Source organism: Blennius ocellaris (assembly GCF_963422515.1).
Source record: "Blennius ocellaris genome assembly, chromosome: 16".
Classification (NCBI taxonomy): Eukaryota; Metazoa; Chordata; class Actinopteri; order Blenniiformes; family Blenniidae; genus Blennius; species Blennius ocellaris.
Genome location: NC_137665.1, coordinates 5,110,618 through 5,138,424, shown reverse-complemented (window position 1 = coordinate 5,138,424; position 27,807 = coordinate 5,110,618). Strand labels below are relative to the sequence as shown.

Genomic DNA, 27,807 nt, shown 5'->3' with positions numbered 1-27,807 from the left:
ACCAATGTGCCCCAGGGACATGAAAATCAGTCAATTTAACAGTATGACTACGGTTTTGTGTTTTAGTTATACTAGATAATTTGACTGGTTAAATTTTGAATAAGAGATTCAAATTATTTGTTACGAATAAAGGACTTGACATTTAATGTTATTTGATGCATGAGTATATTGGGATGTCGTTGAATTTTTAATTGTTGGCAGTAAATTGCATTGATTAAAAATTAAATGGCTATTCATTAAAAATATGTTTCCTGTTGCGTTATTTTGTTCAAGATGCACATATATTGATATATGACTGTCAATTACAAATAACAGTACAGGCAAGTGGAGTTGTTTGAGGCATCTTTGCCACATTTGCTGTCATTGTGATCGACATAAAGTGTAGTTTTTTTTTTTTATTGGGTGTGTTTTCAACAAAATAAACACCACAATAGATTTAATATAAGCATCAATATAAAAAATAGAAGCCAGGCTGTTTTAGGCACCAACAGTTCCACCCTTCAAATTGCCACCTATAAACGTAAGAGTTTATGGTTCCAGTAAATCCAGAGATAAGCAGCACACAGACAGGTCTCCTTTCATAACTGCGTGCCTCACATGGTGGGTAAATAAAAAGCTTTCCTTGAGGTTTCATACGAATCGGTGGATTTACGCGACAGAGGATAAAGCTCGAAGCTGATTGGTCTCTGGGTTTCAACGTGTGGGCATTCTCCATCGTGATTGGCTCAAGTCTCTGTCATTCAAGCGAAGTGCTACGCCTCATTCCGTGATGTGACGTTGTACAGCAAACATGGCGCTTTGGAGGAGAGGGGTTTCATGATAGTCGAGGCTATCGGACAGATTCCATTCAGCTATGCGTGTGTCAATAAAGCACAGGTGATGTACAGCCGATATGAGGAGTCGTGACAGGTGATCGCTCCTTTTGTCTCTATGGACAACGGAACGCGACATTCCGCGGCGCTGTTTGCTGTCGTCAGCTGAAACGCTTAGCATAGGTATGCTAGTTGGAGCTAGTTAGCTCGCCGCTAAACAGACAGGGATATGTTTGTGCATGTTAACTACAGCGACGTTAACCTAATCAATGATTAGTTTACTTTGTTCGGCAACAAAGCAGCCATTTGTTTAGGGCCGAGGTTTTATCCACCTAATTTTTCGCCGGCTGAGCTGAGAGGATGGAGACCCGCCATGGATGTGTTGTGTTGCTCGCCAGTGGGATTTTCCTGTCGGCGGTTTGGCTTTCTGAAGGTGCCCCTCTTCACTATCCTCACAAATCAGGTGAGACACCCGCCTGAGAGGTAATGTACTGACATGCGATTGTTTGCTCGGTCTCGATATGTCTACATTCAATTAACGTTCGTGCTGCCTCACATTGGTTAGGAGTGGGGAGCTGTTGCTAACGAGCAAGCTAAAGGCTAACAACACAGCAGCTTGGCTCGTGCTTCCTGGGAAACAGTGAGGACTGTTGTCAGTCTGTGGGCACTCTTGACTTTTACTTCTCACGGTCATCACGTTTCCAGAAAACGCAAACAATCATCCCAAATATGTCTATTCAGGAATTTGGATTGCACAGTGGCTCTGGTACAAAATTCCTGTTCTTTTAAAATGTTAAAACTGCAATAATCTGTTGTTTATTTGGTGAAGTAAATCAAGAGAAAGTCACTCAACAACTCTTCTGGGTTAATTGTTCTGATGCTCAAATTATTCTCAAATTCTCTCACATAGGAAGTGTTAATAATTTCCCCAAGATGAATCAATAAAGTATACATAATTCGACCATAAAAGGTTGATTAGATTGACATAGTTTCTAATTTCTTCACCCATTATAGGTACAGATTGCATGATACTTGTTGAGAGGCTTGTGAACAAACCAGCGCATTTTAGACTATGTCAGGCTTGTTGTTTACAGTAGACGACTGATCCTTTTTTTTTTTTTAAGTCAATCATGACCATCCATGACAGTAATAGATAATGGGAATATTCAAATAAAACTAAAATCAGACTAAAACTAGATTTGGGGAACTGCAGTTCATATTGTTTTTCAACAAAATAACTTATTAATTGTGAAAACCTCAGACTTATTGTTCCTTGTTGATATAATGTTCCACTAAATACAATACTCGAGTGCTAAACTACTTATACAGTTTATTAGGAATTTGTTAAGAAAACAAAACTATCTCATTGATAAATGTGTGTGGAGCTTGATTTACAAATACATGTTTAGCAATGACAATACAAAGTGCATAGGGATTGTCATCACAAATCATCAACCTGTAAAACTGGACTGGTACACACAGCGAACGAACTATTCTCATCAAAAAGCACCCTTTAAACATTGTCTAGGTTTCAGTAATTTTTAACAGCAGGTACCAGTGAAAATCATACAGCTTGTGGACTGCATGCCATGCCAGCAGTCTAACCTTTCAGTAGGTTGGGACAGTTTGTAACCTAGAACCCAGTTTATGGCACAATAGAGTGGATGATGGCCTGCCAGCATGGAAACTGAAGTTCACCTGAAAATCATCCTTGATGTGTGTGTGTGTATTCAATGAGTTTTCCTACAACAATATGGGACTTTCCCAGGGTGCAATGATGAATTAGAATTTTCTGCCAAAAGTAGGTCCTTATGTATTATGGCTCTTGATCAGTATTTTTAAAACAGATTGTATATAGTGTTTAAGTGGAATGGCTTCATAACTGGTCCAATTTTACGCAACAGAAAATGGCAATATTTTTTGGCTTTATTAGTGAGTCTCAATTTTGGAAAACTATGAAGTCCCTTAAACTGTGTTGGCACACGCTTGGAAACCTTCACATCCAAACCATTGATTCAGAAGAAATGCAAAAAAAAAATAAAAAGTCACATCATTAGGAATTTTGTTTTTTTGTATTTAATTCTTTGTTCCTCTAAATGAATCAGTAGTTATAATAAAACAGTGCATATGAATTGGCTGCACTGCTAATGTGCTCTCACAAATGTGTTATATCTGAGGTGAAAGACTTGGCTTTTTTTTTTTTAAGAAATCTTTTTTTTTTCCGATTAATTGGGACAGATGTGAAATTGGTCTTGTGACAGTAGGTAATGTGTAACCATCACACATTCCTATCTTATCCGCAACTGTCAATGATTAGCAACAAAGCTGTTTGCTCAATTATGACTCTCCATACAGGAAACTTGTAACTTGTACTTTTATTGCAGAAAAACACGTCTTTTGTCCCTCTTTTCTGGTTTGCATGTTCAGATAGGGTGGTGTGGTTGTTTGATGGTTTGGATTCAGATAAAGGATTGCGATTTGACACATAAAAATACTGTTAAAGTCAAACGTGGCCTTGATGTGACATGTGATCTGTTCACACACCTCAGACAAAGGTGACTGTAGAGTGTGAGCTTTAATACAATCTTTTACCATTGTGAATAACCAGGTGATATTGGTGTGTTTGTATGAGTCGAGGTGGACCTTGGTCTTAGCTTTCCACTCTGCTCTGTTGAGTAATCAGTGACTAACCAGCCTATTGTGGATGTTTTCTCAGAGACCAGTTTATCCTTTATGTTGCTGTCAGGGTAACGACTCAATCTGTAACACTGTGTTTGAACTAGGGCCACACAACATACTACACATTTATCATTATCACGATGTCAACACTGACCAACTGGGCTGCAATTATGTACATCCATGCTCTGCAAATGAAAATTTGGGATTTGGAAAATAGTCAGTAATTGATTGATTTTTACAAAAAATGTGTGATTAAATAATAATGTTTTCACTAACACTTCGAATTAGCTGTTTGTAGCTATTTTAAATCATATTGTCACATGTTCACCACACATTATGCATCTCTACTTTTAGTATTGATAGTGGACATCACAAATGAGATGACTTGCGGTGTTATTTAATAAGCATAATACCGATTTGTCTTTGAAATTGGCAGAAGTAATAGTTTATAAAGATGATTTGTTTTAAGAGAAGGCATGTAACCTGACAAATGAGAATGTGTATACGTAACTGTTCAATAAACCTACTCGTGTCAATCAGATCACGCTTATCTCGACGCTGTAAGTAACTGAAAGAAGAAATTCCCGCGAGTGGGGAAATGTGTTGAAATGGGTCAACTCCTCCTCTGTGTGAATGCCTACTAAAATATGCAGTGCAAGCCGAAATAAGACATGGCAGCTCCCTGCCGTATTAGTCCCAAAAACCAGTTGAGTCATTTGGCGGGACCTGCCAAGTCATAATATGAACCCATGACTCAAATCAAGCCTAACCGAGGAGAAGTGATCCCATGGTGAGCTGCCGTGACCCGACTCCCTCCTTCTTCATCTGCGTGCTGCTGCATCCTCTCTGGGTGTCCCTGCCCTGCCGGAAACCCTGTTGCTCTACTGAGAGACACACAAGGTGTTTGAAATGGGGGAGAAAAAGGGAGAAAAAAAACCCCAACCACCTGAAATTACAGCCAAAATGTTTTTCACAAGATTGCTGTGAAACGCACGCGTCAGGATTCAAAATTTTCCTCAAATGATTTCTCTTGCCAATGACGGATAATGGTTTATTAAGCCATAAATCTAGCCGGATATGGTGTTTATTTAAAAATCCTCTGATCCTGTTGAGTGTTGGGAGATCTGAGGTGGGTGGATGAGGTATCTTGGTCCTGGGTGGTCTGGCTCTTTCATTGTTTTGTGTGCACTGTGATTATGCATCTTTCAAACTGAACACTCATGTCAGTGTTTTGTTGGTTTTTTTTTTTTATTCTTTATTTATTCCTATTTCTTGGCTAAACTGGGAACACTGCTGAACTGAGATGCAACGATTGGGATTGTTAGCGTTATTTATATTTTAAAGACAGCCACATATGGTTGAATTGAAAATAACTTTTAGATTTTCCACAAGCTTATCTCTGATTTATTGTTGTTTTGCTCTGGCAGCCCTGCAGCAGTTTCATATTATATTGATGTGTTAAAAGTCTGCTTCTTCTTCCCCTGATCCTGTTTTACTATGGCTGAGTCAGGTTGTCTGAAATGACACCGACTTGGCTGCTTGTTCTGAATGTGCAACATCAAAAAAGATCCCGTAGTTAATGTCTGTGGCCAAAATATGCCTTGGACAGGCCAGTGGGTTTTTTCTTTTTTTTCTTTTTTTCTCTCCACTTGTTTGTGTTGTCGGTGTACTTTGACACCGGGCCTTCCCATCACACACCATTTTTGAGGTGACTAACCCTTCTCCTCCTCTTACACTATCCTGACATGTTAAAGTCTGATCGTGTAATTTGCCTGACAACAAGCTTGTGTGTCGATGATGTGTGCATAACTGTTGTGAAATATGATGTATTTATTCAGAAAACAGAGACATTGTTTTTCCGTTGTGGTTTAATTCACGAGGAGAGATGTTTGTCATCATTTGCGTTCAGATTTCAATTGCCCAGAGGGTTTTTTTGTATTGATGCCGGATTCAGATAGTTTCCGTCTGCTAAAAAAAGATAACTCTCATAACCTGTAGCCACATTTCTCTCAGTGCTGATGACGCATATCAAAGTAGGAAACACTTAAATACAACAGCTCTATGCATGCATAATGGACATTTATAGCTACATCCACTTGGCCAATATCTTCACTGTGGACCTGTTTAATCTTTAATTCCAGTGCTCATCAATATTTTACTGCAGACGGCTTTTCCATTGCAATCTTTAGTAAAGAAGAGAGGTTTGTGGAAGGAATGCAATAGAAATAAAAATAGTCATCACTTCATTGAACTGTTTTTAGTTTTTTTTTTTTTTACCCAATTGCAGCATGTTGTATAACATTTCTAAAGCTATTTTGTATATTTTGTTATGTACTACAATTTAGGGGTTTTGATTTGGTGTTCAGTTGTTTTATAAACATAAAATGCATTGATGATCAGCAGTAAAGATTACGCTATTTGGCCTATTTTAGTGTGTGATGCAACAGATCTTTTGCAGTAGATAAAAAAAAAAAAAAAAAGCATCGCAGTCATGTCTGACACTTTGAATCATATCTAATGGCCTTCAGTGAGTGGAAGTGAGTGCTGCTCAATCATCACTTCTCTTTGATGAGATGAGCTGTCTGAACAGAGCAGCTCCAGGCTGATCTGGCTGGGAGCTGAAGATCACTGTTCAACTCCACTGTTTTATGTTTTAAATTCAAATTAGATGAGGAATATGTTTGGAATAAACTTTTGTTTTTGTGTGTGAAGAGGAACACATGCAACTTTCCTCTGACGAGTTTAAAGTGTCCCTGAAATAATTCTATTAAAATACACCAGTATTTAGCATTATTTTCCCCCTTTCGAATGATATATGACACACCAATGACAATCACACCACTATCTTGCTCTTGAGCGCCGAACGTCTAAATATGCCTTTAAATCTCCCGCCCTGTGAATCTGACCTAGTTTTCCCAACTTGCCGTAGTTTTGCGCTGTGACGTATGAGGGGTTATTTACTTCCGCCCACAACAGCTGATCGTAGCGTCTTGTTTACATGTGCTCTGCATTATCGCGTTATTTAGCAGTTTTTTAGAGCCATGCCTAAGCGTTGTGTTGCGACTGGGTGTTCCCAAATGCCCAGTCCGTCTGTAAGTGTCCATAAATTCCCAAAAGATCAAACTTTGAGGAGATTATGGACAAAACAAGTGCAGCGCACTCGCTCCAACTGGACACCAACAGAGGCCTCCTATCTCTGCAGTCAACATTTCAGGGATGACTGTTACGAAACAGCACCCGCAATCCGAGAGTCACTTGGTTTTGCTGTGAAGAGGAAACGTATCCTGAAACCTGGTTCTGTCCCCACCATTTTTAAACGGCTTTTTAACGGATTTTTAAACCCAACCTTCAGTAAGTCTTTTTAAAACCTGCTAAAACTTAAGACAAATAGACCAATAAACTTTGCAAAACACCCACTCTGACACAAGGGTAAATACCCGGTCACACACAATATGTGCACACGGGTAAATACCCGGTCACGCACAATATGTGCACACGGGTAAATACCCGGTCACGCACAATATGTGCACACGGGTAAATACCCGGTCACGCACAATATGTGCACACGGGTAAATACCCGGTCACGCACAATATGTACTCACGGGTAAATACCCGGTCACACACAATATGTACTCACGGCTCAAACATGTATGGTTGAACGCCTTGATTTTCTTCTAATTCTTCCTCCGATGATTCCTCTCCTTCATCTTCGTCCAAAACCAACGATACGTCACTTAAATCTTCGCTAACATCGCTCCTAGGTGCTTCTGTATCGCCAAACCCCTCCATTCTTCAATCAGCTGATGTTGTTTTGGCTGGGACATATAACCCCTCGTACGTCATATCCGGTCTAGCTCAGGCGGCTCACATTTATGGCCCGCAAATATACCGTCGTCTGCTGCATCATGTAAAGTCAATTAAAAGGGTCGGAATTCGGACTTTTATCTGGGAATGTTATATACCTTTCGAAAGCATATTTATTCTTCTTTCTAAAGATGAAATCTGAAAAACATTTCAGGGACACTTTAAGCTGTTTAATTCTTGTCATCTTCCAACCTCAGTGTTTCAACAAGATGGGCCACACCATTTCCATGTTGTCATTTGCTCTTATTTAAAGTGTTTGTGCAGATTGCAGAAGTATAACATTTAGTCATCAAACATCGTGCTGGTTTTTCTCGGGGAATCGATCTATTACTCACTGGTTAACACATCCCCTCTCTTCTTATTTCTTATTTTTACAGTAGTGGGAGGTGAAATATATCTAACTTTCTGTGTGATCACAGAAATGTGCCGGGAGACTGGACGAAACACATCAAATAATTGCTTGTTTGAGTTCAAGTAAAGCAGTGCTGCGCACTCTGAAAAGTGATATACACTGTAAGATCATGGGGGATCATATAGTCTTATGTTATGTACACATTTTGGGGTGTTGTTGGACATCGTAAGGGATTTTACGTTAAAAGACTACTGTGAAAGTGGGATCAGTTTAGTAAAGATAGGCCTTTTACATATATGTATCGATGCTATAGTCACGCTCGCAGGCTGATGTCAAGGCACAACACACCCAGATGTAGATCTATAGTGTGGATGTATTCAGCACACGATTACATCTGTCAGAAACTTGTAGCGCAGCAGAAGCGGAGGTGGTAGGTGTATCCTCTTTTTCTCTCGCAGACAGAATCGTTGACAGGCCACTGCCGGTGGGAGACAGAATAAACACAGGAGAGACAAGAGCCGCACTCCTCTTTTAGAACACACTCTTACTCAGTCACACCCAGAATGTCTTGTTGAGCTGTTCCACAGCAGCCTGAGATTGATGCATTGCATTACCGTTGTGACAGTTCTGCGAAAGGGAGTGAGATTACATAATAATAAATCAAACATGTTCCAAGCAGGTCTCCCAGGCGGACAAAAAGTGATACCCATTAAAGATGAATTGAGCTTGAAGTGGGAGGGATTGACTGTTTATCTTTTTTCACGGTTCGTTCACGGTTGCTGTGGCGATGAGGGCTGCAGTGATCGGCAATTGTCAAACTTTTCAAATGAGCAGTGTAAACAGAAATGTGGTGAAAAAGTATGCTGACAGGCTCCAAAAAAAATAAAGCCACTCAGACTTTTTTCTCCATCACAAATGTGATTTATTGAAATTTTTACTTTGACGTTTTATATTTCTAATTTTCTGTATCAGGAAACATATTTTATTTTTAGACGTGAACTGAATTGTATCTGGAAACTTTCTCACCTGCATCCAAGCAACGTCGTACCTTAAGAGACACGGATCCTCCTGTTGTAACACAAAACAACACAGAATGGTTTTAGTCCTCAGACTATGCTGCCCTTGGCAACAGTAGCTGCTTGTATACAAAACAGCTTGTGTATAAATGCTGCAGTTTTAGCCAGAAGTCTTTGGCAAAAAAATAATACTAAGATTACTCATGGGATTCTGTGGCTGAGGTGATTGTTTGTTTTATTTTTCTCTCCCAAATAAAATTGCAGCTTGTGTCATTGTGTTGATTATGTAAAGAATATGTAAAATTGTATAGCAAATCCAAAATGCAGTACTTCTACCACTCCTCCCATACTGTAGTACTGAATCATCTCAAAATGTTTACTTGTAGTAGAACTGAGAGAGAACGTGTCTTTTTCTGTTTGTTATGAAAACAATTAGAGCCATATTGATGCTTTGATTTATAAATCAACATTGCATGATTTTGACACTTTTACATATTTAAAAAATGTGTAAACAATGGTCAGTAGAGTTCTTTTTTTCATCAAATAACTTATGTCGAAGGCATGAAAGAGTCAAGTTAACAAAATTGCTCAACCTCTACGCTTTTAAATCACTTTCAAGACGTTTTGAGTTTTGGAATTTCTGAGGCATTTCTCAGCATCTGTAATGTAACATCTCATTGCTATTCAGTTCAGAAATAATAATGGAATGGAACTGCATTTTCTTTTACTACTTCTATTTACTCGTACATTTCCAATGCTTGTGTGAAAGCGAAGTGCGAGAAATGTCGTCCTGTACTAAAATGGAGAGCTCCGTCTGCGTATCCGTTGGTGGGCAGCAGTGCAGTGAGCGAGCGAGCAGCCGAGCGGCGCGGCGGGTGGCTTTGCCGAGCCCCCGTCAGCCCTGACACTTGAACCGCTGGGCCAGCAGCATCCTCACCAGAGCAGACCCACACCTGCTGTCACCACGGCCGCACCATCAGCGGCTAATTGGCCAGTGGACACCCCCACAACTGTCTTCTGATGGCTGATAAAAGACAGCAGTTGTTGGGGGGGTCTGGTCGGGGGAATTATTGCCACATCATGTTTTGTTTTTTGTTTTTACAAATGTAAATCTTTAGATTATTCTGTCTTAGCGCTGTGTTGTGTAGATTGTTGTTTATTCCCGCTGCAGTGGCATTGAAGAACAGCAACATAATAGGAGAGTGGTGCAGTTTATTTTGTTGTCAGGCTAATATGTGCGTTTGCTATGAGCGGATTTAAAGGAGGAGCAGCTCCAGCCCTCATGTGCTGCATCACTGTCAAACACACTTAGACTGATGCTTGTTACCTAACAAGGCTGTCACAGGCCGTCTTTTGCTCTTTTTTTCCCACTATGATGTCTGAATCACAGCAAGTCAACACCTATTTCTGTCGCTTGTCTCCGCAGATGGCAGCACGGTGGACACGCTGTCTGTGTCTCTCTACCTGTCCCTGGTCCTGTCGCTGATGGTGCTCGTGGCCCTAGTGGTGTTGCTGGTGAACTGCGTGACCTGCTGCAAGGAAAGAGAGATCAACTTCAAGGTGAGAGTCGCAGGAATGACGGGTAGCGAGACGGGCGCAGCCTCACCTGCTCACACCCACACAGGCATGACCAAATGACTGCGCCTGATGAATACTGCTATGTAATGACCGTGTGCAGGGGCACCCCAAATTAAAATGTTTCAATTGCGTCTTGATTTTAATTTTAATGATTTCAGCTAGAAGCTCAGAGTATTAAAAACAAGACATGTTAAAATTATCATAACGATATTAATGAGTTTTAGCTGTTGGCCAGAGAGCTTGACCGGAACCCTGTAGGAAATACATGTTTATCAAAAGAGGAAGATTAAAGTATTGTGTCCAGTCTTGGTTCCAAAGGCTGGCCGTCTTACAGGTTTTGAATTTCCTTCAGATTCAACACACCTGACTATAATGGGTGTGTCATTAGCAAGCTCTTCTGAAAGCCTGATCACAAGCCACTCCTTGTAATCAGGTATGTTGCAGCTTGGAAACAGTACGCTGTGGATAGTGGCGCTTCGGGACCAGGATTGGATATCGCCGCGAAACCCACAATACAAATGAGCTCAAATGTCACCCCAGACTGATTGCCTTCATGATACCACTAATATATGCAATAATAATTATTAGAATTTGTGTAAAGGGTGGCTCAACCACATGGTGGTTGAACTAATCAACATGATTTTCTGTATTAATGAGCCTTCCTTGAATTCTGTTGGGAAATATTTGAATTCTATGCTTTCAAATAGTATTTCATCAAAAGAGTCAAGTTGGTGTAAAGTTTAACAAGTATTTCTTAGTTTGATGGAGGTATTCACGCTTTGTGATTTTTGTGTCTTGAGAGTGATACTGTGGTTTCCTGTTGACGTAGGAGTTCGAAGACCACTTTGACGATGAGATCGACTTCACGCCGCCAGCAGAGGACACGCCCTCTATGCAGTCTCCAGCAGAGGTTTACACCCTGGCGGTGTCACCTGTGGCGATGCCTGGACCCCCGCACCTCCAACCACCTGCCCGCGTCACAGGTCTCAAATGCAAATGTTTAATACACTGATTTGACATGTGCAGTGATAATGACTTTTAAACTGAAATAAATTACATGTTGTGAGGCCGTTTATTGATGATCTGAAGTATAAATTACTAAATGCTTTGTCGCAAATGAATGTAGTGAAAGAGTAAGTGTTTCCGTAAGCACATTTGTTTGAAATGTCATTGTGACGGTGTTATTCCACAGAAAAAAAAGATTTGATTGTTAATTGAGCAGCTCTGATAAAGTTTGAACATTGTGGATTTAAGTAGGGCATCTATTCAGATGTTCCTTAGGGAGAATCTTGTATCGGTCTATATTAACATTGTTTTGTGTTTGGCGCCACAGAGGGACCCACGGGCTTCCAGGTCGCACGCCACAGTCTGAGTTACATCCAAGAGATCGGGAATGGCTGGTTCGGCCAGGTAATGTTAGCGTCAAGAAGCAAAAACTGTTGAATGTGATCATACGACACAGAAAAAAACATGAAGGCAGCAGGCTGCCATTAGTGCAAGTCGAGTACCTCCGTTTCTGTGAGTTTATTCCCAGATTATTTTTACTTCTTATTCTTTGATCATCCTACAAATAAGGAAATATTCACATCCCTGTTTTTCCTGCAATTGTGACAAATTTTAGTCTTTGCATGTGGTCCGGCTTGTGTTTTCTAATGTGGCTATTTTGCGTTTGTTAACATCAGGTCCTTCTTAGTGAAATCTACACGGACCCCGGTGGCACCAGAGTGGTGGTTAAAGAGTTAAAAGCTAATGCAAGTGCCAAGGAGCAGAACGACTTCCTGCAGCAGGGGGATCCATACAGGTAAACACGGATGTGTTTTTCTCTGAACACAAGTGCATGCAAGGCGACAGTGGTAAAAATAGCCGTATGACATCACTGTAATGTTTGCAGCGCCCTCTATCTTCCTTCAGACTCGACCTCCTCCACAAAAAAATGGCTTTTTTACAGAATTTTTAATTTTTTTGTGTTGTAAAAAACATGAAACTCATAAGGTTTAATATTTGTTTGTTGTCAGAGTGCTGCAGCACCCAAACATCCTCCAGTGCCTCGGACAGTGTGTCGAGGCCATCCCTTTCCTGCTTATCTTTGAATACTGTGAAATGGTGAGTATAAAAACGCTTGATTTTTTTTTGACATCAGAAATGAATTGCCTCACATTGATGGGGAAATAAATGTCCCAAATCAAAATCCATGCATGTTTCCTGCTGTACGAGTGTTCAGTGATTGCGAAATGGTTGTACTTCTTGGTCTTTTTTTAGCGCCTCCCGACTCAGAAGGCCTCACGAAATGAGAAGCCTGAGAATAAGCTTTTGTCAGTGTGTTAAGCTCCCGAATTCACGGGGCAAGATATTAAAAACTGTCCGTCAAATTTCCATAAGTGTTCCAACTCCAAGCTGCACACTGACTGTGTCACTTCTAATCCGCCACTCCGTTTACCTTAACATACCAAGCTAACTCGGTTCCCATCACGGCAGCTGATTTATTCTCTGTTCCGCTTTATCTATTCTTGGTGGGCCGGGCCCTGACTGAGGGGAGCTCCCTCTCCTATCTCCTTCCCTTCTCCATCTGCAGTCGCATAGTTAATCTAAGCCCAGGACTTCTCACATTCCCACTTCTCCCAGTAAAGCAACAGGCTCGATTTACGCTCCTCTGGTGTCAGCTCCACCAGTTGCTGTGTTTGTGCATTTTTATGGCCATCACCTTGTGTTTGTCGGTGGGTGTCGGGCCCTGTTGAAGGTAAACTTGGATGTTCCTACGGTAACCGACGGGGGCGAACAGCGACAAGTGCAATAAGCCATAGTTCTGCCAATAACACCTCTTTGCTGTTCTGTTTATTGTGTCTTCATTGAAAATCCACAACTAGCCACGTTTAATAAGGCATCATTATTTTCATGGAATAAAGTAGATTTTTATTTAGAATTTATTTTGTGGTGGATATTGGTTGTCTGTGTGTAAACATGCGGTCGACAGTTGCCAACATAATAACATTGTGGAAGAATCACTGTTATAACAAAAAACAATCCAGTCTTACAGTCAGCGTCTCCACATCGCCAGCTAATTTCTCTGATTTGGCTGCGATGCCAGCAGAGTCCAGGGCAGCTCCTCTTGCCAGGCGTTGCATAACGCTGTTGGGTCTGGGTTATTGTCAGCTGCCCAGACCTGGCAGACGTCCTGGCATTGTGGTCTTCCCCGGCCAGCTTGAGCAAAGCCTCTGACAGGGCATGGAAATGAGTCAAGGTGAATGACTTATCACAGGCGCGTGCGACTCATTGAATAGGATAGTGCGATGAAGAGCCCTGTCCTGTTTGGTGACGGCGATAATGTGTGAGGGTAGCACAACTGAGGGGTGCCAGCGCTCGTTATCTCTCACGGGATCACGAGTTTTGAGGGATCCCAGCGGGCTATTGTGTCGCACAGTGTGGGTTTAATTTCTTTTAATCCGTAAATTTGCAATTTGCTTCACTCGCACTTTGCTTCGAATGCGAAAAGTGGTGAAAGAATCTGGTTTTAGTTGGAAGCTCTTTTTTTTTCTGCATTTCTAAGTAAAAGATCACCAGTCTTTGGCTTCTTGCTGACTGAAGTCACGTCAGTCATGCAGTGGATGTCGAAGCATGAAATGCGACACTGCAGCTGCACGGTGGACAAGGTGAATCCCAAAAAGCCAAGATACTGTGACGTTCTCTCTGACAACCTGCTGATTGATGGCGGTTTTTCTGTCCTGTATCACCCGTGCTGGGTAACCCTGACTCAAAGCATTTTAGACATCAAAATACATCCAGCAACTGGTGCAGGGGCCACAGAATGTCACATACCATAGTGGGAGGGACGGTCTCTAATGCATGGACTGTCTGCCTGGTGCCTTCGTCAACAAGAGCCGGCTGACTCTTGGCTTTCTGAAATTGTTGGTCTTTCTCATTATTGAAGTTGTAAAACAACAATCGGTGCTCCTACCTTTGTTTTTTCTTATTGACATAGTTGTTTTTTGTTTTTTTTTTAACGCCCAGTGAATGTCGTATGTAATCCAGCACAGTGAGCATTATTCACCTTGTGGGTAAAGTCGCCCTTATGTGATTATTGACCTTTTTTTATTTTCTTTCTATAGGCTAATTGGCCTTTTCAGATCAGGCTTCACTGATTGCTACATATTCTATGAATTGCAAGAGACTGAACACAGGCCATCTTTGGCAGAGTTGTTTCCGCATTGGCTCCATCACTGCGTTTAGGTTTTGAATAATTGAGCCAACAGTAATCTGCTTGTAGTATCAACAAACGGCTCTTAAAATAGCTGGATATATTTATTTTTTTCCACCCTCCTCATAACTTGATTGTGTGTTGGCAGCGCTTGTTGGCTGAGAACTTGGCAGGCTGTGGGTTTTAATGGGCCATACATAAGACCTAATAGTTTTTTTTTTTTTTTACATTTCACAGTTAATGTTACCTCATTTACAGCATTGGATTCCCCTGCAACTCAAACCTCATCACCTGCTTCTACACAAATACAGGCAGGCATCAGTTATCATACATCTGACATAGCTCCTCAGCGAAGAACCTTTCACAGAACTGCTTTTTTTTCTTCTTTTTTTTTTTACGCATGCATGCATGCGCGTATGTGTGTCTATGTGGAGGTGAATGTGGAAGAAGCAAACAAATAGAGGTTACATAAGCCGACTGATCTAAGCTGCTTGTAAAAGAAATAGCTCAGGGAAAAGTAAACCCTTTGTAAACGCGTGCACCCCCCCCCCACATGCACGGTACACACGGGGCTGCGAACTCAGTAATTGCATGTGACTTGACTTTTTTTTTTTTTTTTTTTTACAAAAACCCCTCATATTATGTAGCTCCAGCGAGTGTACAGTATGTTCTCTGGAGCTCATTCCTCAGGGGAGCTCCTTTCTGCTGGCTAATTGGGAATCTCCTTCACTGCAGCTAATCTCAAAAGCAGGAATGACTTGAGCGGACCTTCCACGCTTGGGCTGTTGGAGTTAAACTGTTAAATACTGACATTCAGCCAAAGTAAATTCAGAAAGGAGTCTATTTGCACCACATTTGAAGGGAATAGTAATAAAGCTTGCAGTCGAGTGCTGTGTTAACGGTTTAGCAGCCTCATTCTGTTGGATTTTAGTGAATGATAACCACAGGTGTCCATAAAAAAAAACAGCACTGAGATCGGAGCTTCAATGCAGCTGAAGTCATTTTAGAGTTGAGATCTACAGTCCGTCATTATAGAGCTTTGATTTGAACTGAGGGTTGCTCTTTGTAGCAGATTCGCTATCATGCATTGACCTCATACAGCAATATCATCATGTGGTGCTGACTTTTCAGCATTCAAATGTAACGATTTCCTTTATACTTTTCCACCTTTGCAGCTTTGTTTACTATCTTTAAGTGTAGCTTTTGCTGTTAAATGCCCTTTTCCCCATCTTCTCCAAACAACCTTGTTCTTTCTCCCGCTCTAATCCTGAGCCCTGAAAGCAAACCAGGCAGCATAGTGTATTTCACTGATCTGAGCTGAACTCTTTTATTTATAAATCCATGTGACACAGCATAGGGGTCCATTAAAGAGTGTTACCCTTATTTGGTTCCGTCCCACCTCAGCAGGGAGAAGTGCTGAGGAGACAGGAACAGGGCAGTGTGCTGCCGCTGTGTGGCGATCTCTGCACATTGCATTTAATTGCAACTACCCAGTCCAACATCTGCTATTGCAAATAAACAAATACGCCTCTATTTGATCTGTCTGTGTGTTTTGTATTCATGCGCTCATGAACCGGTGTGTCTTTGTGTTGCCCATTACAGGGGGATCTGCGGGGCTACCTGTCTCAGCAGGATTGGATGTTCAGAAATGCTGAGTTGCTGCAGCTGCAGAGGATGGCCTGTGAAATTGCTGCTGGTGTCACTCACCTTCACAAACACAACTTCCTGCACAGGTAGCACTTCATGACTGCAACACTTAAGCAAGCAAACAGATTTTTGATCCACTAAGCTAAGCATTGTGTGTGTGTGTGTGTTTTTTTTTTTCTCCCCTCACCACATAATTGAGCTGCTGCTAAAGAAGTGCATGCAGCAAGCCTTAGTATATCAGTAGAGAAAATATAGGTAAATGTTGCATTTTGCTTTGGTTATGAGATTTTTACAGAACTGTGATTTTTGAAAGTTTTTTTGTTTGGCAACAATTTCAAAATGACGTCGTAATGGAATTGAAATATTGCTGTCTCGTGTGTTTTGGTCATGATAACTTGTCATATATGTTTTATAGTCCCTGATACGCAAATTTTACTAGGTAGGTCAATGTCATGTGGTAAGTAAACAATCATAAATGTACGATATGATTATGGTCAACTGTTAGTTTTACTTTAGTGCTGACTGTCCAGCCCACCTCTTGAGTAGCAGTGTTCTCCAAAAAAGGTGTGTACAGCAGAGAGGTTGCATTTCATTTTCATTTTTACCCCAGCCTGTACGGGATGTCTGGCTGGGAGCCAGCAGGGGCACAAGCGGTGGGGGTGTTGGGAACTGGGTGCTTGGGGGTAACATACGATGCGCCGCTCATCAGCTCTATTTTGCATGCTCAGAATAAGCTTGGAGGGTTCCAATTACACAGCTCCCATGCATTGCCACAGTGTCAGCTGTCCGCTGCCAGAGGGATATGATGATTCTGCTCTTTGCATGTAAAAGGATAGCCTCATATTGAGCGTTGTGTTTTAATCCTCGTTACAACTCCAAGAGAGTGTTACAAGCATCTCTGCATGTGGACTCATTTTAATTTACAATCGTAAAAAATATTTATGTGGGTCTTTAAGCCACAAGAAAATGACTCAAAAAAGGTTTCACCGACAGAATGGCAGTGTGGCCTCATTCTGGCAGATAGAGTGCAGACAGTGTTGCACCACAGACACAAAACCCTGGAGGCAGGTGCTGTGTGGACTGATATCCAAGGCTGAAACCTCAGCCAGAGTCAGAATGGGCCCACAAAGGAGCAAAGCAGACGCTGCGTGTAATGAATGTATTAAGAAACTGTGGCGGGGAAGTGCTTTCTCAGAAATAGCCTCATGCACATCCTCTGCACAAGCAGTTTTTCCTCATGTTTTGGTTTCTATTTAAACTTTACCATTAACTTTCAAACTTAATGGTTTTCAAACATGTTTTTTTTTACCAGATTTTTAAAGTGAATGTTTAATTCTTAAAGTTATGTTTTCTTAAATTCACGTTTTCAATCCAAGCATCACAGGATGTTTCCACTGTGTTGACAATGAAGTCACAGCATTTAAAAAGGTTTTAGTCTCTGAGATCATGAGATTTTCAAGTGACTTGTGGAATAGGTGAATTTTCTAAACTGTAAAAAAAATTATAATCATATTTTCCTGTCGTCTTGGCGGGTGAAAGAACAAATCTTCAGTACTCTGTCAAGCTATTCCTTTTTCATTTTGTGTATTAATTACAACATATTGAGTTTGAATCTTGGATGTAAAAATGTATGAAAAATGTAAGTCGCATTATTGTGGTAGACGGGAATCCTCCCATTCCATCTAACATCTGTTCATTATCTATATCGAGCTTTAAGAATGAGAAGAAGTGATCACCGGCATTGCATTTATTAGCCTTGTAGGGTAAGGTGATGGACTTGTTTCTCCCTGCTGTGCTACTGTATGTTGGGCCGTCAGCCAGCAGCAGAGGACAGAGTGACAGGAGGGTTTAAAATACATCTCAATTTATCTTACAGGGGTTTCACTGGGTCTGACAGTAGCTGGGCAGTGTGCACACAACTCTTGTGTCAGCAGTGTTTGTCATTGGATGGGGAAAAGGACTTGAAACTTGTGCAGTGGGAACGCTGCAGGGCTGAAGGGAAACCAAAGCCTGCGTCTCCCCTGACAGTGAATATACCAGCATGTGTCTGCCTCGCATGCAGTCAGAGCCCAGAGCTTGTTACGCCCTCTCCTGGCAGACAAACACATTGAGCTGAGCTGAGGTTCCCTCGTGAAACTCTGTCTTGCCACTGGATGAGCCGGTCAGGAATAGTCCCTGTATGAATCCTGTTGCAGTGTGAAGATTAAAGGATAATATCATGGCCCCGGAACTAATTTATTGTGGGTGCCAAAATCACGAGTATCAGACTCTCTTTCAGGGGTTTTTGTAAGCATTTAGCAAAACATTCAGTATTATAAACACAAAGGACTGTGCTCAAGGTAAACAAAACTGAATAAACAATGTGGATTAGCAAAGTAGGATGATGCTCCGTTATTTTCAGATCATTTGAACAGTTTGATGAATGTGTGCTGTTTGAAACCTATGATCTACTCGGTGAGTGATTTTGTAATTGTTATTCATATTGTTCTAGTGACTTGGCTCTGAGGAACTGCTTCTTGACTGTGGATCTTACTGTCAAAGTGGGAGACTATGGGATTGGACCGTACAGATACAAAGTAAGTGGGAAAACCTCAGTTTTTAACCTTAACAGCTCAATTCCTTGTACACCTACATCAGATCCTGCTCACACAATTATAGCATATTGGTCTGAGTATAAGACAAACTCTCATTTTGTAAGGCTCGTGTGGATTTTATTGTATTTATTTTAGTTTCATGTGTATAATCTCATGTGTCTTCAGCCTACTCCTCACACAGATCTCCTTCCTTGCTTATTTAGCTGCTCCTGCTGTTGTTTCTCTCATGCTGTGATTACTCCTCCCTCAGCTCGTCATTCTCGCTGCCATCTAAAGCATTTGCGCAACAGCATCTTAAAGTTGTTTAATGGCTTGTTAAGGATGATGTCCTGCACCTGTAGCTGCCCCCCCCCATACTGTTCTGATTATATGACACTACTTTCTCAGACCCATTTACAGGAAACCACAATAAATGTTTTTATATTTGGACCATTATGGTACAATGAAATAAACTGAATATGGTCTGATCCAAATTGTTATGTGCTGTGAAACAGTTTTATCGTGTATTAGTGGGGATAATGGAAGTTCTTTTCCTGCATGATGTTCTTTGTGACTGCAAAACTCACTGAAAAAAATATAATATATATGAAAAAATTCACGGACAAAATGTATTTGAAAAGCTGGTTTGATCAAACATTGATGATTTTGTTCCTCCACATAATAAAGCCATCAAAACCTGTGTTCTGTCTGTGAGGAGTCTCCAGAGAAACTTGAAGGCAATAAAGCGCACACACCATTCATTGAGTTTTGATGGGAGAAGAGTCTGTCATGAATTTGACACTCTTGGGGAAACAGTTTCTAATCACATCTAGAATTGGTAAAACAAAAACCACAAAACTCTGAACATATTTTCTGAGCCGAGCCACTGTTATAGCGACTGAGTCAGCTGGGTTGTTTGCCAAAACAGCTTTTGTATTTCGAGGAGACAGACTTGAAAGCCACTTAGTTTAAAGAACACTGTTACCCTGATGTACTGGTGGTCTGAGATGCATGTTATTTGACTGAAAACATCTCTGTGGTCCTGACTATACCCTTTCCCTGTTTATTGTACCTACTGGCTGTTTTGTTGACTGCAAGCAAGGGCTTCCAGTCAGTGGTTGTGCAATTATCCTCAGATGAACTAAGAGAAAATAAATCATTAGGAGAGCATTTGCTCTGATCATCCGTGTATTTCAGACAAGAATGAAGATCGTCTTCTCGTGTAACCTGAAGCAGTGCATATGTCCCCGGGCACTTCTGTCTGCTGCATTCTTTAAATACTGCTGACTTGTCAGTTTGGCTGTCTGAATTTAATACTCATAGATAAGGTCACCCAGTGAGTCTATTTTTGTAAAGAAAGGGGAACACAAAGTGAAAGTGCTCTCTGTTTCTCCCCGATGGTGTGCAGTTCAGTGTTATTTGCAGTGTTTAATGACGTCAAGCTATCTTTTTAAAAAGATTTGGGTACCAGTCGATAATGTGTCTTAACTCATTTTTAAACTAATTTCACTACAGGAGGATTACATCATCACAGAGGATGACGTGTTTGCACCTCTTCGCTGGCTGGCTCCTGAGCTGGTGGGTGAGCGTCATGGGGGCGTCATTTCAATGGAGCAGACCAAACCCAGCAATGTGTGGTAGGTACCGTCTCCCAACAAATAACTGTCAGTGAGCCTCGATCCAACTCCAGTATGGATTGAATGCATCTCTTGAGCTGGAGGAAAGGGCCCCGATATAGACACAAAGTAGATCACGCTGCACTGGAATTAATGCCTCTTTTTCTTAGTTGTAGCAGTTTGTGAAATCCATCTACTCTGGATAATTTCCGAATGAAGAGAATGAGAGTTGAGGAAAGAGATGGAGACACAGCGTTGTATATCCATCCATATTAAATAAACTCTTCCGATCCTTTTACTGACTTCACACCTAAAAACCAAATCATTTTCAGTTCAGGTTACAGGAAGTTGATCTTGCCCTGAATAAGATTAGATGATAATTGCGTTTCTACCCAGGCGAAGAGAAACTTGTCATGTAGTTTATTTATCACTCTTATTCATAAAAGTATCTACGATTAGGTGTGAATTTTATTTCTTTTTTTTATCTTTGAGTTTGTGTTGCAGCTCACTGCTGTTAACGGCAGGTCCATCCTCTCTTGTCTGTAGGGCATTGGGGGTCACGCTGTGGGAGCTGTTTGAGAACGCCACTCAGCCGTACCCGCATTTTTCTGACCGAGAGGTGCTCAATCATGTCATCAAGGAGCAACAAGTCAAGCTGTTCAAACCACAACTGGAGCTTCCATATTCTGACAGATGGTGACTCTCCTGAACATACAACTAAACTACACAAACACTTGTAATGAAGCGATAATGATTACGCGATGTTTTTCTTTCACTCCAGGTATGAGGTCTTGCAGTTTTGCTGGCTGTCCCCAGACAAGCGGGCCACCGCAGAGGAAGTGCACCGTTTACTTATTTATCTCCGCATGCAAGGTCAAAAGGACATGGAGGAAGACTTTGAGCAACGGTGGGATGCACTCAAGCCTAACCCCAGCGCACGGCAGACCACCGTTAGCCATTCCTCGTTTCCGATCTTGGAACAGTTTGCCGACGACGCCTTGCGACAGGAGATAGATGAAGTCCTCACTGTCACTGAAACGAGCAAAGGCCTCAGCTTCGAGTATGTTTGGGAGGCAGCAAAACACGACCACTATGACAGCAGTCATGGGCGTTCAGGCATGGACACGACGCTAAACTACCACAGCATGTTCTTTCCCGTGTCCAGCGAAGACATTCAGGCACATTTCCCCCTAACCAGAGCAGCAGGGGCAGAAAGTGGAAGCGCTCCCTCGGGGTTTCCCGGGGTTGTTCCGGTTTTTGACGCACAAAAGCCGTCAAATGGAAATGACTATTACATCCAGCTAGAGGAACAGGCAGAGGGTGCTGGTGGGAACGACGGGGATGCAGGACAAGACATGGGCTTCGGTTCAAGCAGGCAAGACTTTGTTGTCCTCCAAGATGTCCGTCTGGACGAGTCGAGCACTGATGCTGACTTTTTCCATCAAAGTATAGACTCAAAGGATTCATATTTACCCGACAGTCACATCTGGTCGTCGCTTGAAAATGACAGTCCGTACCACGCCAACATTTTCACTGAAGGGGGAGCCAAGCAAGACGACTCTCCGTCATGGAGACAGGGATTTATGGAGCTCCCTGAGCGCAATGGGAATCCTTTCCTCGAGCCAGAACCCTTAGATTTACAGGACGTGAATGCAAATAAAAGCTACGGGGATTCTTTTTTAGGGAACGCTTCTCCCCCAGCAGTTTCTCTGGAAATGAAGGGGGAGAACACAGACTCGAAGAGGCTTCTTGATACTGAAACACTAAGTGAGAACTTCATGTTTCTCAAAGACCACAATTTGATAAAAGAGCGCTCCGGTTTCTTGAGTCCACAGCTAAATTTTCTGTCCCCTGGCACGGTCCACGAACCAGAAGAAGCATTTAAAATGAGTTCTTGGGACAACCTCGAGAATTTAGGCAGCTTAAACTCAGCCGACGCTTATTTAAAACCCACAGCAAGTAGCACATCTTCAAGACACAAACTTTTAGACTCTCCATGTACCAGTTTGGAAGAGTTCAATCAGTCTCGGGTAGAAAATGAAACACTGGTGCCTTCCATTACTGTGGTCTCAGAAGACGACACAAGCAGCCCACTGCCTGTTAGAAATAGTTCTTCCACTGAAGACCTTGGTCTGCAGCAATCCTCGTACAGAGGTGCAGACTCTGGCTTTGATTCTACCTCGGAGAGATTCGAGGTCGTCATTAATCGAACCGACGACCACATCCCTGCGTTCTCTGACAGTGCCACTACAGACTCATTGTGCACAGATGCCAAAATTCCCAGCCTTGAAGATGACCTGGAAACCTCAAGGGATAGTACTCAGTCCATAGAAAGTCAAATGGCTGAAAATCTGCAAGTTGAAGCGTCGTCTCTGGACAATGGACAAAATGAAGACTTAACAAGCAACGATCTGTTAAGTGAGCTCATTGAAGACGGCGATCTTGAACTGGAAACGACCCTGTCTGATCATGAAGAATCTTTTTTGGATTCTAATAGCCGTTCTCTTGCGCGATCTTCTCTCCTGGTGTCCGGTCCTTCTTTGGACCAGATCAGCCAGGACAGTTTACTGGAAGACAGCATGTCCACCACTGTCCCAACTGGAGACAATTCTGCAGAAACGCCAGACTCTTTAGATTCTCTCGACATACACAGGCTTGGAGAACAGGGAGAGGAGCTGAACGCTCCACTAGCCCAAGACAAACTCCAACCTCCTTACAAAATATCAGACAGTGGGTACGAGACCGAAAACCTGGAGTCTCCCGAGTGGAACTCTCAGCCGACCGTCAGAGACTCTTCTCCTGTTAAAAATGGCATTAGTCCTGAGAAAGAAGAAGAGACGGAGGAGCTTGTAGCTGGAACAAATTTTGTCCCACCAAAAATTGTCATCTCTGAAGTAGAGGGTGCGTTGGATGCTCACAGCGAGACTCACAGCAATGAGCCCATCGAGAACCATGAGCCTGATGTAGCAGATGCTGCTGAGGAACCTGCTCTGGGCAGTAGTTACAGAGACTCTGCGTACTTCTCCGACAATGAATCAGAGCCTGAGAAGAAGACTGAAGAAACATCTGTGGGAGGTTCAGTTGAAGTCCCGTGGCTGAGGGACTCTGGGGCTGAAGCACAGGAGGTTCATGGGGGAGAAGATGCTGATCCTTCTTCTCACCAAGAACGTTCTGTCACCATTGAAGCACAGACGGTGGTTGGAGAAACCGCTGAAGTTAAATTTGGGCATGTTCCTCCAGAGGCGGATTCAGATATTACAGAGAAAAGTGAGAGTGAGGTGTTGCAGTCTAACGGCAGCCATAATGAAGGTGGATCTAAAGAGGAGTCTTGTGAAAACACAGTAGTTCCTGATGAGCAGTGCCCATCAGAAGATTTAGAATCTCCTCTTGTGGCGGCCCAGTCTAAGCCAGTGCCAGAGATTGCGGTTCACACAAAACTCACCAGGACTTATGCCACTGACATCCACAAAATAAAAGAGCCGGACGTGGAGGGGCGCTACCTGGGGAGGCGGGACGGTTTGGGGATGGAAGGTCAGGAGGACGGCATGGACGCTGACGAAGAGGACGAGAACAGCGACGACTCCGACGACGACGTCCGCGGGTACCAGCTGCACAGCTCCAGCTCGGAAAGCGAGGACGAAGCCCTGCACCCGGTGCCGCTCATCATCTCAGACGACAGCGCTGCCAGGAACCTGAAGGGCCTGTTGAAACCGACACGCCTAAACGTCGAGGCGTCGTCTTCTCACTCGTCTGCGAGGTGCAATGCGGATAACTCCAGAAGGGCCGTGTCTTTCTTTGATGATGTCACCGTTTACCTGTTCGACCAGGTAAAGTAATTCCCTGTTAACGGTTCCGAAGCGTTGGTTAATAAGCTCTGTATCTGTGGCTTTTTTTTTTTTTTCTTCCTGACTATTTTCCACTGCGGTTTCACCTAGGAGACGCCCACCAAGGAACTGGGAGACCACTCGTCCGGCTCCCACAGTCAGGTCCCAGAGTTCAGCAGCCCTGCGCCCACAGCCAGCTACCTGAATCGCTTCGCCAACTCCGAAAGCTCAACAGATGAAGAAGGTAAAGTCAAAGGCTTCTAGATGAGCGTAGCTGTCTTTTTAATCTTGACTCCTGGAAATTTCCCACAGGGGGTGGTTTTGAGTGGGACGATGACTTCTCCTCACCCGCGCCTGCCTTCCTGCCCAAGGCAGGTAAAGACTCGTTATCTAAGACTGCAGCATCAGGCTTCTCCTCTCCAGCCTCGACTGCAGGACGTGTGCTGGAACCCAGCTGGAGCTCCTCATCAAACTACTCCCGTTTCTCGATCTCGCCGGCAAGCATCGCCAGCTTCTCCCTGACACACCTGACCGACTCCGATATCGAACAAGGAGGCAAGTTGAGCACACAGTCACATCATAATAAAAAGATCTGTGGAGGAGAACATTCTTACTTATTCCAATGATTTACTCCATTGTAAGAGTAGTATAGATGAATAGAAAATGTACCTTAATGCAAAACCATAACTGTCAAAAACTTACAGTTGACAATTATAGTATGTTGATATATGAAAAGGGTTCTACGTACTACTTTGCACGAGACACGCTGTGCAGCATGCGAGTTCAGGGGGAACCGTGTGATTTAAAAGTACATGTGTGCAGAATATCTCTTTACTTTAACAAGTTGACATGACAGTATCATTATGATCGATATATCAAAATCTTCTGGTCCTGTGATCGATCACCAAAACTCACATTTGTGCTTTACTGTGGTTTTGAGTTTGTATTTTTTTTTTAACCTTTTTTTGAGTCACTTTTTAAAGTTATGCTAACCCTACAATTATATTTCAGTTGACGAATTATATTTTGGTACACCATAGATGCTCTATTACCACACGGCACAGATAACATGTACATTTGGTTTTCTAATATCAATCTTAGGGGTTAAAACTTTCTTCTTCTTCTGACCACACCAGGAAGCAGCGAGGATGGAGAGAAAGACTAGAGGATTATTTGCCGTCACTCTTCTGGGGAATGAAGCTATACTCGCACTTTTTGGAACGGACCGAACTTCGGGACAGGTGACACGGTTTGTGGGTACAAACTGTGGATGCTTCTCTCAGGCAGAACTGTTCTCAGTGGAGTTTGACCCGAGAACAAAGACTGTAAACTGACTTTCAGCAAATAAAGACAGACGATTCCCAGTCCCGGTCTGAGCCAAAGCACCTCTTCAGCTCCATGAGTGTATGTGATTTTTAGTTCGGTGCAATTATGACGAGGAAAAGACGGGGGGGTGGGGGGGGAGAGAAGCAAAATTAACCAAGTGTAGCTTCTTAATGTTTGCTTTAAAGACTCATCACACAAATTCCAGGTGTTTGGCTGCTTATTTTTGTTGTGTGTCAATGTGCACTCCTTTTCCAGGACTTTTGCTTCACCCAAAAAAAAAGAAAAGAAAAAGAATTAAGTTCTGAATCAACAAACTGACCAGACTGAGCGATCAGACTTTATCACTACGACAAGAATAAGCTCTTTGATTTCAGCCGACCGAAGTAAAGCAGAATCATTCATTGTTCGATTTTGCTCTTTCATGTTGTGCGAATATTTCAGTGGTTGCCTTTTTTTTTTTTTGTAACTTCCCGACGGCTTTTTTAACTGCAGAGGAACCGTTTGTGTTATCATTCTGTAGCAACATTCGAATGAAAAAATAATTGAAGGTAACTAAGCATCGGCTGATCGTATCATCACCAACTCACCCGCAGAGGCGACGCATTGTAGATTCCTTTGTGTTTTTAAAGGAACATTTACAAGAGTCACTTTTGACGGCGGGGATTGCCACATTGGAGCGACCGAACTGCAAGACAGTTGTTTTGAAAAACGTCCCGTCAATGATTTTCTAAAGCTTTATTTCATCCTGTGAAATGTGCCGGGTCTTGATGGCGTGTCGCCGGGTTTCATCGCGGCGCCGCACTCCTCCGTTCATTACCCAACGCCACAAGGTTTTGTGGGGGGGGAAATTAAAAGAATCGCGTGGGAGATTTTATGTTTCGGTGTCTCGAACGGTTTGAAAAACAAATGTGCAATGAATTTCTTTGATTAAATTTGCAAGTTCATAGGTCGGCCTATTGAACGTGTCGGTGTTTCTGCGGTGATGTGCAGGGACGTCACGAGAACAAACAAAAACACTGCTGCTTTTTTTTTTAAACCGGAGTGTCAAGGACAGAGTTGTTTGCCTTTTTTTTTTTTTTTCTTTTCTACTCAAGTCATATCAAACGACTCAAACTTAATGAACCTGTTGGGATGGCGTCTTCATCATCATTCACTGGCCGTTTGCCGCCTCTGGTTGTACAGTACAAGGTTGTTGGGGGATGATTGAAATCTTCATGTGTTCATCAAACATTTGAAGCTCTACTACAGTATGGTTACTGTACATATCTCACGAACGACTCCGCCATCTTGGATATTTTGTCACAGACCCCCCAATACTTCGCCCGTATTAGATAAATGTCCATCTCACACGCTCCTTACAGAAGACACTGTATCTTAGACGACCTCTGTTGAAAACCAGCAGCCTGTGCTTCAGTTAAACTTGAACATCTATTTAAAGAAATGTTGTTTTATTTGACTACAGTATATGTTTGCTTAATCTTGCACATTTGAGAAATGTAACTTAATGTTGAACTGTACTGATGTATATAAATGTTTTTTTGTTTTTTTTTCCTCTCTCTCTTTTTGTCTGTAAATGGGAAATGATGTAACTGAGTTGTAGGTATGAGGTTTCATTTTGTAAAAGCTGAGTTGAATCAGAGGAACATATCACAGTCATCAGCTTAAAAGCAGTTAAATTAAGACACAAAAGCAGATGTGAAATTGTTGTCCTTAAGAAAACTTGTAGATTTAAAAAAAAAAAAAGATATTTTTACTTCATATTGATCATGCTTAGTGTAATTGAATGAAATGTTTATAATTACACTGTTTAATATGAAAATAAATGCAAATGAACTTCTATTTACGGGTTTATTCTGTCATGAGTTGCATGTTCAATGAAAAAATTGGAAGTTTGCATGTTTTTGTTTTCTCAAGGTTTCTGTCCATAATTTAAATGGGTGTGTTAAGTTATTTGGTGGTGATGCAAGGATTAAGATTTGAAGAAGTTTATATGGTAATGTCCTGCGAACAGTTTAGCGCAGGGCTGTTAAACATATGGATCGCTGTCCAGAGCAGAGAGGCTCCAGCCCACGAGACCCTACGGCAAAAGAAAGTTCACTTATTTTAAAAATGTGAAAGTTATTCATTGAAAACATTTTGTAGAAAGATACTGAGAAAAACTTAACATACATGTATTCATTTGCACTAAAACAAAGGGAAGGAATTCAAAGTTGTGATTATTATATCAGTACAGCCCAGTAAAGATCAAACTGGAATTTATTTTGGCCCTGAACTGAAATGAATTTAATTGACAGCATTATTGTATATAAACATTTTACACTCTTATGG

General features: G+C 42.0%; 1 protein-coding gene across 1 annotated transcript; it reads left to right on the top strand.

The window, feature by feature from the left end:
• The first annotated feature begins 823 nt into the window (after positions 1-823).
• lmtk2 (lemur tyrosine kinase 2) lies at positions 824-27,668 on the top strand. The gene is made up of 14 exons (XM_080510909.1): positions 824-1,275; positions 10,150-10,283; positions 11,131-11,284; positions 11,635-11,711; positions 11,984-12,102; positions 12,317-12,404; positions 16,096-16,226; positions 18,632-18,716; positions 20,229-20,350; positions 20,876-21,025; positions 21,111-24,156; positions 24,265-24,397; positions 24,466-24,708; positions 25,290-27,668. The coding sequence occupies exons 1-14, from the start codon at positions 1,173-1,175 to the stop codon at positions 25,316-25,318; spliced, it is 4,614 nt and encodes a 1,537-aa protein (XP_080367035.1). The 5' UTR covers positions 824-1,172; the 3' UTR covers positions 25,319-27,668.
• The last annotated feature ends 139 nt before the right edge of the window (positions 27,669-27,807 follow it).

Excerpts from the sequence above, each read along its gene's own strand:
- lmtk2 (XM_080510909.1), top strand. The coding sequence starts at position 1,173 with ATGGAGACCCGCCATGGATGTGTTGTGTTGCTCGCCAGTGGGATTTTC. Across the intron at positions 18,717-20,228 it reads TTGGACCGTACAGATACAAA|GAGGATTACATCATCACAGA; the intron begins GTAAGTGGGAAA and ends ATTTCACTACAG. Across the intron at positions 24,398-24,465 it reads AAGCTCAACAGATGAAGAAG|GGGGTGGTTTTGAGTGGGAC; the intron begins GTAAAGTCAAAG and ends AATTTCCCACAG.